The 17,824-nt window shown below is 35.2% G+C and overlaps 1 protein-coding gene across 1 annotated transcript in view; it reads right to left on the bottom strand.

Annotated features, from left to right (window-relative positions):
- Positions 1-17,824, bottom strand: part of LAMA2 (laminin subunit alpha 2) — a 586,660-nt gene that overhangs the window by 205,829 nt on the left and 363,007 nt on the right. The window contains exons 21-23 of the mRNA XM_055309905.1: positions 13,929-14,035; positions 9,547-9,727; positions 7,059-7,195 (exon numbers count right to left, since the gene is read on the bottom strand). Of these exons, the coding sequence (XP_055165880.1) occupies positions 7,059-7,195; positions 9,547-9,727; positions 13,929-14,035 (425 nt within the window). The remainder of the gene's footprint in view (positions 1-7,058; positions 7,196-9,546; positions 9,728-13,928; positions 14,036-17,824) is intronic.

Raw genomic sequence — 17,824 nt, 5'->3', positions numbered from 1 at the left:
TGACTGATTGGAATGACTCTCGTTAATGTCAAAAATGCCCTTAATTATTGCTCTTAATGGAGGGATACAGGTCAGCCCTAATCCTATTTTACCTCTGTGTTGCATTTACACTAAAGAATGTTCCTTCTTTTTAAACAGTCTTTCAGTTTTAAAAGCACTTACATGGTTTATCTCCCTCTTTTAAGCTGTTAAACTACAAAACCAAAACTAAAAAATGAAAACTACGAAATGACTATTCTCAGATGGTGGATGCCAGATGCCAGGACGCACAGGACTGTGATTTCTGAGAGAAGGAAAGCAGATGAGGCAGTGCAAGAAGGAAGTTTCTAGGCTGCAACCCAAAAAGGGGGAGCCCAAATAAAGCCAGCACTGTAGCTGGATTGAAAAACAGAGTTTGGAGAAGCTGAGACAGAACTTATGGGGCCAAAAGAATATGTATCTAAAAATGAGAAAGTCAAACACAGAAAGAATTCCAGCGATCTGCAGAAGGGCCCCCTTGAATCTTTGGCTGAGTACTGATCTGTGATTGCAAGGGATACAATTCTATGTGGCTCAGAACTCAAAACAAAATAAAACATTGGAAAGCCATAGGCTGAAAAAATTCCTAGGGCTCACAGAAAGCTTGAGATAATTCATATTCCCAACAGAGAGAGTAGAAAGACACAGTAATGCACAATGCGTAGTGTTCTCAATGCACTCAGCCCCTTAGCAATGGAGCTAAATGATCCCTGGATTAGAGCCTGCTCTAGACCCTCCCTAAAACAAAACAAAACAAAACAAAACAAAACAAAACAAAACAAAACTAAACTAAACCAAACTAAACCAACAACTGAAAAGCAAGGTTCAAAAACATCCAATTGATCAGTGAGTTACTAACCTGTTTGCCAAGATAAAGTTCAATAATCTTTAAAGGAATATAGTGAAAGCCAATATGCAACAATGAAAAATGTCCATCTGGCATCTAAATCAAAACTATCAGGCATGGAGAGAAGCAACAAAACATGATTTGTAACCAACAGAAAAATCAACCATTAAGAATATATTGAAATAAAAGAAATGGTGAAATTCAAAGACAATCATATAGCAAAAGCTAATATTTATATGTATTATAAATATTATTGAGAATAAATAGAAATTTGAATATAACGAGGAGAGAAATGAAAGCTATAAAAAGATCTAACTGGAAATTTTACAGATGAAAAATTTTAAATGAAAAATATATAATCTACTGGATTAAGAACAGATTAGACACTGCAGAAAAAAATATATCAGTAGACTTGGACACAACAATAAAAACTATCAAAAATTAAGAATGCAGAAGAAATGAGAATAAACAGAATTTCAGTCAGGTATGGAGGAGTATCAAGTGGACCAACATACACATAATGAGTTCCAGAAGGAGAAATGGGAGTAAAGAACATAAAAGGATTTGAAGAAGTAGTGTATGGAAACCAAGTTTTTAATAAAAAACTGTGATCCTACAGATCCAACAGGTCCAACTCACCACATGAGAAATAAATAAGAAAACCACAAAAAGCATAATCAAATTGCTGAAAACCAGAATTTAGGATTTTATACCTAGAAAAAGTATCTTTGAAAACTTAAGGAAAAAACAGTTAAAACACTGTTTTTGAACATACAAAATTGAAAAATCATTGTCAGCAGACCTGAAATACTAAAAATAATAATATCAATAATTAGGGATGTAGCTAATGGAAGAACAAACATGATATAGAACAGAAATTTGGCTATACACAAAGGAACAAGAGCACTGTCACTGATACATGTGTGGAAAAACAGAAAAGTAGCATTTTTGCCTTTTAAAAAGATAATTGACTATTTAAATCAAAATCATAATATTATATTTAGGATATATAATATGTAGGAGTAAAATGTATGGTCATGATTACAGGGGGATAAGAAAGGGAGCAACATAAAGGATAAAAAGGGGAATTAGAGATTTATTCTTGTAGGGTTTCTATGCTAAATATAAAGTGTGTACTGCTATTTTAAGATACATATAAAAAAAAGATACATATAAAAGGTCAAGATGCAAATCCCCAAAGACAAAAAAATAAAGTGTGTATAGTTAATAAGTCAAATGTGAAGATAAAATATAATTATAAAAATTACTCAATCCAAAATAAGACAAGAAAAGAAGAAAAAAGAGCAGATAAGGCAAAGCAAGCAGCAAAATGTAGACTTAAGCCAGTCATATTAATAATTACATTAAATGGAAATAATCCAGTTAAGATCAGATCAACAATAAAGATCTAAATATATTCTATCTAAAAGAAACATATTTAAATATTTAAAAAGAGATGAGATAAATTACAGTGTGGAAAAATGTATATCACACAAATACCAATCAAAAGAAAGATGGAACCATGGCTATATGATTATCAGAAAAAAATACTCTTCAGAAGAAGAAGAAACATTACCTGGGATAAAGGGTGACATTTCATATTAATAAAGGCATCAACTTTTCAAAAAGACATAATAACTCTAAATGAGTATACACCTAGTATTTTCACTCCAAAATACATGATTCAAAACCTGAGAGAACTAAATGAAAAAACAGATAAATCATAAATATAAATACCCTGTTATTGATAGAATAAGTACACATAAAAATCACTACGAATAATTGACTTTTATAGAAGATTTCATCCAATGATACCAGAATACATGTTGTTTGCTAGTACATTAATCAAAATGGACACTAGTATGAGAAATAAAACAAATCTCTATAAATTCAAAAGAACTGAAAGCTACAAAATATGTTATAAAACAAATATAACAGAAAGATATCTTGAAAACCCTCAAATATTTGGAGATTATACAACATACTTCTACATAATCAATGAATCACAAATAAATAGTATAATAAATAAGAAGAGTTTAACAATGAAAATTTAAACAACATATCAAAATGTGTGGGATGCAACTAAATTAGTGCCTGGAAGGAAATTTATAACATGAAATGCTTATGTTAGTAAAGAAGAGAGGTCTCAAGTCAATGATCTAAGGTTTCATCTTAAGAAACTTGGAACAAGAGAAAATTAAACTCAAAGTAAACAAAAGGAAGGAACTTTTATTTTGTACAGTTATCAAATTTATTGATTTAAGTTGCTCATATTATTCTTTTAACATATGCAGGATCCTCATGATGCCTCTTCCTTTATTTTTTATTTATGTATTTTTAAAAAGATTTTATTTATTTATTCATGAGACACACAGAGACAGAGGTAGAGACACAGGCAGAGGGAGGAAAAGTAGGCTCCCTGCTGGGAGCCCACTGGGGGACTTGATCCCAGGACCCCAGGATCACGACCTGAGCCAAAGGCAGACCCTCAATCACTGAGCCATCCAGATGTCCCGATGCTTCTTCCTTTATTCCTGATTTTTATTATTTCCTTCTTCTCTTTTTATTTTCTTGATCAATCTTAGAGTATTACCAACTTTATTAAAAATTTCAAAAAAACATTTTTTGGTCTCATTGACTTTTTTCTAAAGTATCTTTGTTTTCATTTATTTTTCATTGATTATGCAAACTCCTTTAGAAACTATGAGAATGGAATACTTTCTAATCTATTTAATAAAACTAGCAGTACCCCAATAATGAAACTAAACAATAAAACTACAAAAAACAATGACCCAATATTCCTTATGAACAGAGACCCAGAGATCATTAACAAAATGCTAGCGAAAAAATGTAAAATAATTTAAAGTAGATAATCCCTCATGATCAAGCAGGATTTATCTGAGGATTGTAAAGTTGGATCAATATTTGAAAATCAATTAATATGATTTATGATATTAACAGCTGAAAATGAAAAATCCTATGGCCATCTCAAAAGATGTAGAAAATGCATTTGACAAAACTGAACATATATTCTTGATAAAAGTTCTTAATAGACTAGGAACATGAGAAACATCCTCAAACTTTTAAATAGCATCTATAAACAAAACACAGCTAACAACATTCTGAATTGTAAAAGACTGAATGCCTTCTAGTTAACATAAGGAATAGGGCAGGGGTATTTGCTCCCAGCCCTGCAAGTCAACATTTTACTGTAATAGGTCAAGAAAATGAAATAAAAGTTACATGGGTTGGAAGGGAAGAAGTAAACTCAATTTGCAGATGGTATGATTGTCTACATAAAAAATCCTAATCAATCTACCAAAAGGTAATTAGAATAAGCTTAGCAAGGTTGCAGTATAAAAAGTTAAATAAAAATAATTGTATTTTTCTATTCTGGCAACAATTAGGAATTGAGATGAAACAAATAATAACATTTGCATAAAAAATATGAAATACAGTGATAAATCTAACAGAACATGTACAAGACTTGCACACCAAAAAGTATAAAACATTGATGAGAAAAAAAGTATAGACAGCTAAAGTAGAAATTAGGTCATATTCGTATATTGAAAGGTGCAATAGTCTTGATTTTTCCCAAAATGACCTGTAGACTCAATGTAATGCCAATCAAATCCTAGAAAGCTTTTGGTAAAGAAACTGACAAACTCTTTAAAAGTGGGAATGCAAAACATCTAATGTACCCAAAAGGTATTGGAAATGAAAAGGAGTTGGAGAATCTACACCACCTGATTTCACACATTACTAAAAAGCTACGGTGATGAAGACAGTACTGTGTTAGCATAAGGACAGACACCGATCGACAAAACAGAATAGAGTTCAGAAATGCAAGAGAGGCACATGCAATTATTCTACTTTGACTAAAGTAATTCAATGGGGAAGAAGAATATTCTTTCCAAAAATGATGCTGGAAAAATTAGATATCCATTAAAAACTGAGCTTTGACCATTACCTCAGAGTACACAGAAAAAATTAATATTGAAAATGGAATGTGGACCTAAATGTAAAAGCCAAAATTATAAAACTTCTTGAAGAAAACACAGGAGAGGGGCCTTTAGATATTGATGTAAGCAACTGTACATTTCTTAGAAAAGAAAAAGCATGAGCCATGAAAGAAAAGGATAACAAAAAACTGGTCTTTATAAAAATTAGATGAAGCTACTACAGAGGAAATAAAATGCAAGCTGTAATATAGTGGGAGAAAATAGTTACTGAACATATATATGTTAAAGGACTTGCATCTAGAATATATAAAGAACTTTTATGACACATTACTGAGGAAACTAACAACCTAAAATAGAAAATATTTGTATAGAACTTCACCCAAGAAGATATACAAATGGTAAATAAAATTATTCCCAATATTAGTGGACATTAAAGCAACAGAAAGATATACATAAACATCAACTGAATGCTTAAAATTCAAGAGTCAGAATCCTAAGTGTTGGGGGACACATGGGGGGCTCAGGGGTTGAGCATCTGCCCTCAGCTCAGGGCGTGACCCCTGCGTCCTGGGATCGAGTCTCACATTGGGCTTGCCACAGGGAGCCTGGTTATCCCTCTGCCTGTGTCTCTGCCTCTCTCTGTGTCTCTCATGAATAAATAAATAATCTTAAAAAAAAAAAAAGCAATCCTAAGTGTTGAGAAGGATATGGAGTAGTCTTGTGATGGATGATAAATGAAATCATACATCTACACCAATGCTTTTGACTTATACATTGGTATTCATGGCAAAATAGTTCATAATAGCCCCATACTGGAAATGACCCAAATGCCCATTAAATGGTAATAAGCAAGTCATAGCATATCATCCAATACAAATTAGTAAATAATTAAAAATAACAAAATACATGCAACAGTATGGATGAATCACAAAAGCATCATATTAAGTAAAGGAAGCCAGACCAAAACTATTGCCACCAAACAAGCAAACAAAACCCAAACAACATGGACAAGGGCTTGATTTACATGAATTTGGAGAGACAACGTAACTACAGTGATAGAAGGAGAAACAGTAAATTCCTGATGCTGGTTGAGGGGTGAGGGGAAGTAGACTACAAGGGAGCATATAACTGTAATCACTGGTCAAAACTTACCCCTTCAAGAGAGTGAATTGTATTTTATTTAATTAATACCTCGCAAAACACTGACAAAAATCCTGAACTCATCACTTTTCCTACCTGACCTCGAATCTCCTATAATCCCTGTAGCCATGGCTGGCTCAGCGGCTGAGCGTCTGCCTTCGGCTCAGGGCATGACCTTGAGGTCCTGGGATCGAGTCCCATATCGGGTTCCCCGCAGGGAGAACTCTTCCGGTTCTCTGCCTCTCTGCCTCTCTGCTCGCCCTCTGCCCGTGTCTCTGCCTCTCTGTGTCTCAAAAATAAATAAATAAATAAATAAATAAATAAATAAATAAATAAATAAATAATAAATTTTTAAGGAAAAAAATCCTTGTAGCTATAGATAATACTCTCATCTAATCTGAAAAGCAAATCCAGGACCCGTATAAGACTCCTGTTTCTTAGCCTCCAAATCGAGAAGGTCACCAAGCCACAGCAGCAGTCACACAGCCTACTCCCCGTATCTCTGGGGAGGCGCACTGACCAGGCCCCAACGTCTGTCATCTCTCACCGATGTACCTGCAGTCGCTGTCAGGCACATAACGTGACACTATGGAATCTGGTCATGCCACTTTCTGTGGAATTCCCATGGAAAAGAAACATGGAGTTTTTCAAGCTAGAGGTTGTTAATATGACTCCACAGAATCCTCTCAACTGTTTCTTGAAAAGTGAAGCCTAGTCATAATTTGGGGGCAATTACTATAGATTTTTGGCAAATTCCTTTAACGAGTCCTTCATTTCCTTGTACTTTGCAGTTAGTATCTCACTCTGCTTAGGTATGAAGTTGTTGCTGTTTCTGATTTTATTATAATTTTTCCTCTTTTTTTTTTTTTGGTAGGTCTCATGAATGAAGATACATAAACGTGGTGCTTGCTTCATCCTATTTCCCCACAAGTAAAATGTTAAGATACTGATCAATATCTGCAATCGCTCTATACTGATAGTTCTCTATTGTTTAATAATATTAGCTTTTGAAATGCCCGACTATAAAACTTTAACAAGATAAAAACAAATTTCTTAAAACATGATCAGATAAAATAGAGCAATTAACTCACCTTACAACCAGTGATGATGCTGTGACCCCAGGTATTAGGTAAACATTTAGAACATTTCTCTCCAACTGTATTGGGAGGGCAAATGCACTGACCAGTCTTTGGGTCACAATTGTTTCCCAGATGAGAACAGTCACAAGCTTCACAGGTGAAAGGGAAAAAAAGAGTAAAATAGTAAAAATGTGATAGAAAGTATGGAGATTGTATTTGGATTTGTGTTGTTTCATTTTCCATATTATTGTTATAAGTGAAAACTTACCTCGTTCGTCTTTTACATCACAGTGAAGTGTATTTCATAGAGGGGTTGACAAACAAAATTATATTGTAAAATTATATTGTATTTCTTTTAATAATTTCAAAAGGTAAAATATTTTTAGGTTTTCAACTAAGTTTAAAGAAAGAAGTGGCACATCAGATTCGATGCTCAGTGTACTTAGATGCTATAAAGTTTAAAATTTTGATTCTATGTTTTTTTAAGTTTTACTTACTTATTCTATGCTGTATAGATTAATATTTTCTTCTTATTGATGACTCTGTTTTGCAATAAAAAACTATAAGCTCAACAGGCTTCTTAAATTCAGTATATTGAGTATAATAGTTATAATTGGCATACATCAGGATATTGCCAGTTTCACAAAAAATAAAAACAGCTGAATTTTGTAACTCTGTGTGAGCGTGTTGATTTTTGAATTTTATTTACCATCTGCCTTATTTTTTTCAATAGATTTTTCATTTTCTTAGCTATAATATGTAAAAAGTGCAAATTCTCAAATACTGCATAAATCAGATTTGAATAAAAGTGATTTCAGGGGAGCGTCAAAGTCATCTAAGATGAGCAATGAACACTATTTATTAGCTATAGTTGACTCAGCTAGTAAGTTTCAAACTGAAGTGAAAGCAAAGGGAGAAATACCACCAAATACTCAGATTCAGACAGAAGATTAATATTATAAAAAGCCAATTGGTCACATGATGATTAAATCTTTAAATGAAATACATTTAAACTATTTGACTTTTTACATTTAGACTATTTGACTAAGTTCAATTTTTAAGGAGTCACAATTATCATTGCTCACAGTATCCCATACGAGCTGTGAAAACTGTTCCGTATAATACTTGACATAAACACCAAAGAAATCTTAGCTGTTATTTTTGTTATTATTATTGTTGTTGATAGTTTTAAGTCAAAGGGTTTATTTTGTATGTACCATTTCTTAAGAAGAAAACTAGTTCACCTTATGTTCAAATTTATGTGCTAAAAAATGCCTTGGGACAGTTCGAATAGCGATTCAAGAAGTTACCTTGCAAATAGAAATTCTCTAAGCGGTTCTTCAAAAGGAATCATAAAACTGAATATGGAGAAGACTTGAATAATCAGCTGGCTTTTCCCCGCCCAAACACGATGTTTAACACAATTCAGAATACTAATAAACACTGATAATAATAATAACAATGATAAACACTGCCCTGGTGCCTACATGCCAGGCATTATTCTAAATATTTTATAGCTATTAACTCAACTAATTCTTACAAAAACCCAGTGAGATAGAAATCATCATTTTCTTGATTTAATAGATGAACTTTGTAGAGAGACAGCAAAGACCCAATCACTTAGGCAAGGTCACATAACTAGTCACCAGTGGAGCCATGAAACCCATCCCAGCTATTTGGTGGAAATCTACTCTCAACCATCATGTTATCCTGCTTGTTTGGGGCTGTTTTCTGTCCTGTGTCTCTGGATCTGAATGCTACTAAGTTTACATTTCTAATGTCATCACCATTTCATAATTTAAAATAATGTTGTCTTACTAATAATTTCTAGTAGTGAAGGTATTTGAATGCACAGTAGCATTTCATAATTCACACTAACTGAACATGTAAGGGTTGGGTTCAAAGGACTGTATATTTTAGGGGCGCCCGGGTGGCTCATTTAGTTGGGCACCCAACTCTTGGCTTTGGCTGGGGTCATGGTCTCAGGTTCCACGCTCAGCTTGGAGGCTGCTTGAGATGATTTCCCCCTTCACTTTTCTAAGTTGAACTATATTAGCTTGAGAGTGAAGTTTAAACTATGAGAACACTGGCAAAAGAAAAATTGAACGTTTGACTTCCAGGCTACAGTAGCCGTTGAGTGAGCGACTCGTGGTCACAGCCAGGAAGGGACACAGCAAAATTGAGACCTGCTGATGTTTCTTTGTTTGTTTGTTTATTTGTTTGTTTATTTATTTATTTATTTATTTATTTTTATTGAGTACTGCAAATAGTTATTTATTGAGCAATGTTTCAGACTACAGTATATTTCATTTGTTAGTTTATTTAAAATAAATGTACATTATTTATTCAGTTAAATATTTTGGATCCTATAATTGTTGTGAAGGTGCCTTTGCTTTAATCTTATTATTAACATCTAGGGATGGTGAAGAATGAACTGCTACATTTGCCAAAATGCCCAAACCAGAGAATGAATGTGTAGGGCTGAGTCTTATTTACAGACCTGTGCAGCCTCCTTCTTGGAAGTTGAAATAGCCATGGGCACAGCGGTCACATTTCTTTCCTGTCACTCCAGGCTGGCACCAACACTGACCACTCTCTTCACAGTCGAAAGATTTAGACCCAAAGGAATTGCAATTGCAGGGAACACACCCTCTTCCTGATTGTAGGCCGAAGGTTTCAGGCTGGCATAAAGAAGAAAGAGAGAAATTAAATTTAAATCAATGAATTCATTATGAAATAAGATGCACCACCACCAAAAGGTGAGGCAGGAGAGAGGAACCTACGGATGATCAAAGTTCTTCACGGATGTTATGACAATGAGGTTGTAATGGGATCTAATGGCCCCTTTCCTACAAAATCCAGAAAGAAGAGTACTGTAACTTTAAAATTTTTATCAAAGTTAACAGTAGAATTAGGTCACTATCCTTTATGTCTGCTTTATATTTTCACCAGTCTTTCCCTATACCTTCCAAGATTTTAACAGCAATGTGGATCTAAGCTATGGAGTGTTACTTACATTTTAATTTAGAAAATTTACTTGCTTCCTTCCTAATAATCTGAATTGATTGCTTTTAGATCTTATTAACGCCTTCTACTTGTTAAAAATGTTTTCAATATTATTGAGCAGAAACCTACAGTTATAAAATAAATGTTTTTTCTCTAATATTTGATCTAATTTTTGTCATCTCTCTGTAGATACACCTAGTCATCATTCTAGGGCTCATGTTACAAATATAACTTACAGGTTTATGCCAATGCTGACAAAATAATTGGTTTACAAACATCTACTTTCTTGGGTTTCATTTTAACAAGTGAAATTGATTTGAGAGAATTCACATCAAAGTGCCGGATTAGGTAGATGAAAGGAACCTTTTACTCTCTGATGGGTAATTCCTAAGTATATCTCTTATCTATGCATAGAAACTTTCTATGATCGGTTTTCATGACTAGCTTTGGCTTGAAATATATGCTATCTGACCTAGAGTGACTACGTTAGGGAGTGTGGATGGATTAAAAATTACCTCTACTAAAAAAAAAAAAATTACCTCTACTAGAAAAATGAAAAGTGCATATCGTACTTAAAGTACATCAGGGTCGTATTTTAAAATATGAAGTGGGTCACACTACTATGATATTTTAATCTGAAAAATTAGTCTTGGTAATTACTTCTTTGTAAAAAATAATTCCCATTTTTTAATATTACACTCAATAGTTACTTCCTGGTAACAAAGACTCTTGCTATTTAATGGGAGCCACCCAAAGAGAAACAAATAACTGTCATTATATATTTTTGAAATTATTGTTAACAGTATGAAAACCAGTTCTAGAAAACAAAATTGCACTGAAAATTAGGCTCTTAAAATGACTATAGCTAACAATTTTGGTTTTTAAATATAAATGGGTGGACTGAGTTTGTCATTTAATCTTTGTATTTATTGTTGGCTTTATTTTTATTTCCAGTCCAAATTCAGATGTCATCATATGATTAAAGAAGGTGAAATCACTATATTGTATGCCTAATACAACTAATACAGCACTGCACTGGTACTGAAATATATTTTAAAGAATAAATAAATAAATAAATAAATAAATAAATAAATAAATAAATAAGAAAGTATCAGTTCTAACAAATGACTTACCACATGATTTTGAAATTAAATTTCATTATGTAAGGGAAGATTAAGACATGTAAGATTTTTATTCATAAAAAGCAATTACCTGCGAAATTCTAGATACCTGACCTAGAGAAATAATCAGAAATTAGGAAAATGGTTAAAGTATGAGCATGCCCTATTGGTATTCCGCATTACTTATGAGAGGGACTTCCCAATGTTAGAGAGGAAGTTGCGTAGGTTACATTATGATACATTCATGCTATGAAATACTAGGCAATCATTAAAATCCTGTTTTGAAGCAATTTTAATGATAGGAACAAGCTTAGGATATAGCATTATGTAAAATTTCAAAAAGTAGGATATAAAATTATATATACACTATGACTCCGATTATATACCTATGATGACACACACACCACTCACGCACACAAATAGAAACATATATACATAGAAAAAAGACTAGAACATACATTAACATAGTTTTTAAAAAACCTGAATCATAGATGTGTTTGCATTCCTTATGCAAGGCATTTTGCATTTATCTCCTAAATTTTCCTGACTTAGAAATCTGAATTGCAGAGGAAATACTTTAATTCATCTTTATCCCCTAATTTTTTCTTCACTTGGCATACCTATATATCTTTAACAGATACATCTATGTAGGATTAAATGAACTTCCAAATCATAGTTATTAAGAAAATTTCAAAGTTTGTTATTTAAAAAATACGTAAGAAGAAATCTACCATCCATTTCAAATAATTAAATAATGTAGTTTTAAAGAGTTAAGTTGCACCAAAATACATAGTAACGAATTCCAGTAACAAAATTTTAATAAAATTGATGTACAAAAATTTAACTCCGAGACTCGGGAAAACCTTTGTAGTAAACAGATTCAAAAAGTAGATGGTGAGCACTTACATACTGTGCCTGCTGCGTGCCAAGCACCGTCCTAAAGCCCTTTACAAAGATGAACTCATTTATTCCTCAAGACACTCCTGGGAGATAGTTATTACCATCACTTTTCTACAGAGGGAGGAAACTGAGGCACAGAAAGGTCAAGTGACTTGCCTAAGGTCACCAGCAAGCCAAGCGCAGAGTCAGGCTTCCACCCCAGCCGGCCTGGCTTCAGAGTCGGTGCCCTGCACTCTCACACATACGGTCTCACTTGGGAAAGCTGGGAAACTTGGGAAAGCTGCTCTCTCTCTGCTAGATTTCCCTTCACTTGTTCATTCATGGAAGGGGATTTGCTCCAAATGATGCCTGAAATTCCTTCCACTGCTAAAATCATAGGTTTGTACAAATAAACTTTAGTTTCTCCATATCCATGGTTATTGGAAACTTCCATGAACCTCTGAACTTGAACACATGCTTAACAATACATGGAAAGCTCTTTTCAAAAGGCAGGGCTTCAAGCAGGAATTGTGCAGCTTTGACATCTGCGGTCTGCACGCTGAGCAACCGTTATTTGGTAAAAACGCCATCGAGAAGGTCCGCGGCATGGGTGGCACACAGCATGCGGAGGCACGAGCCATGCAGTACCTCTGGGATTACCGGAGCGGGGGTGCGATGGGCTCCCCGGGGACACCCGCCCGAGCTGCTGCCGGCCCACCTCGGAGGAGGCCCCAGCACCCGCTGCGCTCTCTGTGGCTGCTCCTCCGGCCGCTGCACCTGCCTGCCGAGGCGACACTGTCTCCCTACGAAGCCAGAGTGACACGCACATCGTCCCGCCGTATCACACTGCGGTGTCACGGAGCCAACGGGGCTGCAGCCGCACAATACACAGAATTGCTTCTCTGGGTCCCACCACATATGGGGCTTTCAAAGCCAACGAAAAATAAGACAAAACAAAGGGACGAAAGAGCAGATGATATTATTCAACAGACGGACGCGGATGATACCTTCGAGCTTACTACAAAAAGGCCAGTTTGCCATCTGAGAATTGCTGGTTCTGTTCAACAGTCTTTACCACCAAGAATAAATACATATTTATAAAGAAGAGGTAACGCGGACCCATCACTCCCATGGAGGGATCCAAGGCGCTTGGCACACCGAAGGCAGGCCAACGCTCAGGAACAGACAGCAACATATTTTGATTTTTTGTTTCATTTTAGAAAAGTGACGTTATCTAAAAAAATATGTTGAGGGACGCCTGGGTGGCTCAGCGGTTGAGCATCTGCCTTTGGCCCAGGGAGTGATCCAGAAGTCCCAGGATCGAGTCCCACATCGGGCTCCCAGCATGGAGCCTGCCTCTCCCTCTGCCTGTGTCTCTGCCTCTCTCTCTCTCTCTCTCTCTCTCTTTCTCTGTGTCTCTCATGAATAAATAAATAAAATGTTTAAAAAATATATGTTGGTTAGCTTCTCTGCTGACAACTCTGGAGAAGTAGCGTGCTCATGGAACTGACTCTTAAATGATAGAACTAGAGCAAAGCGCTTGCCCAAGACCAACGGTGTAGGGCATTCATGATGCCAACATAAAAGCAAAGAGTATTTTACTCACGATAGACTGGGATTCAATTTATAGGCCATTTGTTTCAAAAACATCTGATTTTCAGTGAGTATTCCTGCCAGGGATCACAGGCTCACAGGCAAGTGCTAGCAGACGGCACACTTCCTTCTATGTTGGAAAAATATTCCGACGATCACAGAGATTGTACGTGTAGATTTGGAGAATCCTGGGCTCCTCTCTTTACACTTAATACGTGTGTCACTGCAAGCTAATGAGCATTTTCCAGGAGAGAGGAGCCCTTGGCCAGCCCCTGCTGCTTACCTTACACTCGTCACACCGCCGCCCCTGCACGTTTGGCTTGCACTCGCACTGGCCCGTCCTAGCGTGGCAGCGCTCGGAGAGGGAGCTGTTGACACGACAGCCGCATGCTGCAAAGGAAGAGGGATCCGTGATCGGCAAAACACTGCCAGTAGCGTGAGTAGGCTGTTAAATAATAATAATATCCCCCAAACGGGGACGCAGGCAACTGAGTTTTATTTTTTATTATTTTATTATTTTTATATTTTTATTTTATTTTTTTTTTTGGCAACTGAGTTTTAGATTCGAATGCTTTCGGATCTGCTAGGTGTCCTGTTGGGCGTCATTATCATTCGATTCCTACAACGACTCTCCAAGCTGTAGAGGGGATTCCTGTAAAGCTCTATCACAGTGCCTGGCGCAGCATATGTTGTTAAAATATAACTGTGATCATTATTATTCCAATTTTGAGAGTGAATTATAAATAGTATATAATGAAAATATTATATACTATGTAAATACAATAAGTACAAATCTAATATAATGTGTAAATATTATGAGTATTATATATACACATACATGACCACACGCATCTTTCAGATTGGAAAAGTAAGACAGAACTAATTAGACATTTTTCTAAAGGGGACATCAAAATGGCCAACAGGCACGTGAAAAGATACATAATGTCACTAATCATCGAAGAGATGTAAATCAATGCCACAATGAGACATCACCTTTCACCTATTAGAATCTTATTTTCAAGAAGACAAGAGACAACAGATGTCGCCAAGAATGTGGTGTAAAGGGTGCTCTAATAACCTGTTGGTGGGAATGTAAATTGGTTCAAAACAAGGTGGAGGTTCCTCAAAAAATTAAAAATAGAACTACCATATACAATCTAGTAATTCTGCTACTGGGTACATACTTAAAAGAAATGAAATCAGTATGTATGTCTACTGCAGCCCTATTTCCAATAGCCAAGGTCTGGAAGTAACTTAATGTCCATCAAAGATGAATGGATTAAAGAAAAAGATACGGTATATATATACACAATGAAATATTCAGCTATGACAAACGACAATACCCTACCATTTGCAACAACGTGGATGGACCTTGACCACGTTATCCTAAGTGAAATAAGTCAGACAAAGAAAGCCAATTACTGCATGGCATCACCTGCATGTGGAATCTAAAAAAACCAATGTTATAAAATACAGATAGTAAAATGGTGGTGTCACAGGGGATTGATGGTGGGGGCGGGGGGATAAAATTGCTATTACTTGCAAGTAGTAAATAACGAGCAGTAAATAAGCGATAGTGCTCTAATTCCCGGTATGAAAAATACAGAGAGTATTGTACTATATTGTGTAATAGACTAAATATTGCAAAGATGGTGACCATCTTGCAGTATATACGGATACCAGGAGTACCACGATGTACACCTTAGGGCCACTGTGTCATTAGACGTCAAATATATCCATTTAAAAAGTACACTGTGTCAAGTGTATTAGGAATAAAGCATGCTTTTTAAAAATCACTTTGTTTTATGACTTATATACTATTTCCCACATTTCGTTTAAGCAATCTTTTACATTTCTGTGTTATGAAGTCGTTTGATGCTATTCTGAGATATATAATAAATCCGTCTGAAAATTAAAGGGCCTTTTCACAAATAGAATATAATTAATATCTCACTCTATACTCTATATTTTTAATGGTACATATAATTACACTGATACCAGAATAAAATAAAAACGTGAGGGGGAGGTGACATAGGAATTTTGAATATTCATAGATGGTTTTGGTAAATTTTATACATCTCGTGTCTCTGGATGCTTTGATGTGAGCACAACTTATCAATACATTATACTCCAATACATTACTCCATCAGCTTATGGTATTTTCCTGGTCATCTGACTCAAGGTTTGACTTAGTTTTACTGCTTTACTAAATAAAAAATGCTGGATTTTTCTCCCAGCAATTTGGCCTTTGGTGCCTGCTAACTTGATATGAGTTTGGTGGCCACTGAAGAATTGGTCTTAGCAGCAGCTGTGATTTTTCCCTGGGGAATAGCTGAAGCATACGCAATACCAAGGGTGTGAGAAAAGGCTAAAAAATATTTTCTGTAAATATCTATTTCACTTGACACTAGAATTTTTATGAACACTTTTAATATCTTTTTAAAATTATTTAGCTTCCATTAATTTTTTGAAATGAGAATGGTTGGCACACAATGTTACATTAGTTTCAGGTGGACACCATAATAGTTCAACAAGTATATATTATGTTCACCACAAGTGTAGCTGCCATCTGTCCCCTCATGTCCCTATTAAAATGTACTTTTAATTTCTTTATCATGTCTCATATACATTATACTTCTATTTTTAAGATCCCAAATAATTTATTATTTTTTTCCAAATAATTTAGAAGTCATTTTTTCTTAGAATGAAGAATATAGGATTAAATTCACCATAAATTAGCATCATTTTAAAAATAAAAGCAGTTGCAAGATACAGAAATAACATACCGAGATCTGTTGGATTTCTGAACATCAATAATGAAATGGCAGGAAGAGAAATCAAGGAATCAATCCCATTTACAATTGTACCAACAATCAAGAGAAGTAGGAATAAATCTAACCAAAGATGTAAAAGATCTGTGCTCTGAAAATTATAGAACACTTAGGAAAGAAACTGAAGAGGACACAAAGAATGGGAAAACATTCCATGTTCATGGAATGGAAGAGCAAATAGTGTTAAGATGTTTATACTGCCTAAAGCAACCCATACATTTAATGCAATCCCAATCAAAATATTACCAGGATTTTTCACAGAACTGGAACAATCTTTAAATTTGTATGGAACACAAAAGACCTCAAATAGCTAAAGCAATCTTGAAAAAGAGATGCAAAGCTGGAAGCATCACAACTCTGGACTTCAAGCTCTCTTACCAAGCTTTGATCATCAAGATAGTATGTTATTGGCACAAAAACAGACACATAGATCAATGGAACAGCAACTCTATGGTCTACCCATCTTTGACAAAGCAGGAAAGAATATCTGATGGAAAAAAGACAGTCTCTTCAGCAAATGGTGTTGAGAAAACTGGACAGTCACGTGCAAAAGAATGAAACTGGACCACTTTCTTACACCACACACAAAAATAAATTCAAAATGGATGAAAGACCTAAATGTGAGACAGGGAATGATCAAAATCCTAGAGGATAACACAGGGAGCGACCTCTTTGAGCTCAGCTGCTGCAGCTTCTTACTAGACACATCTCCAAAGGCAAGGGAAACAAAAGCAAAAGTGAACTACTGGGACTTAATCAGGATAAAACACTTCTGCACAACAAAGAAAACAGTCAACAAAACTAAAAGACAACCAACAGAATGGGAGAAGATAGTTGCAAATGACATATCAGATAAAGGGCTAGTATCCAAGATCTACAAAGACCTTACCAAACTCAATACCCAAAAAACCAATAACCCAGTTAGAAATGGGCAGAAGACATGAATAGACACTTTTCCAAAGAAGACATCCAGATGGCCAACAGACACAGGAAAAGATGCTTAATATCACTCATCAGGGAAATACAAATCGAAACTACAATGAGATCCCACTGCATACTAATCAGAATTGTAAAAATCAACAACAGGAAATAACAGATGTTGGAGAGGCTGTGGAGAAAGGGGAACCGTTCCTCTTACACTGTTGGTCAGAACGCAAACTGGTGCAGCCCCTCTGGAAAATATATGGAGATTCCTTAAAAGGTAAAAAATAGAGCTACCCTATAACCCAGCAATTGCACTACTAGGGATTTACCCAAAGGACACCAAAATATGGATTCAAAGGGACACATGCACCCCAATGTTTATAGAAGCATCATCACCAATAGCCAATTTATGGAAAGAGCCCAA

The sequence above is a fragment of the Nyctereutes procyonoides genome, unplaced genomic scaffold (genome assembly GCF_905146905.1).
Source record: "Nyctereutes procyonoides isolate TBG_1078 unplaced genomic scaffold, NYPRO_anot_genome, whole genome shotgun sequence".
Classification (NCBI taxonomy): domain Eukaryota; kingdom Metazoa; phylum Chordata; class Mammalia; order Carnivora; family Canidae; genus Nyctereutes; species Nyctereutes procyonoides.
Note: the sequence above shows the minus strand (reverse complement) of the source record. Positions and strands in the feature narration are given on the sequence as shown.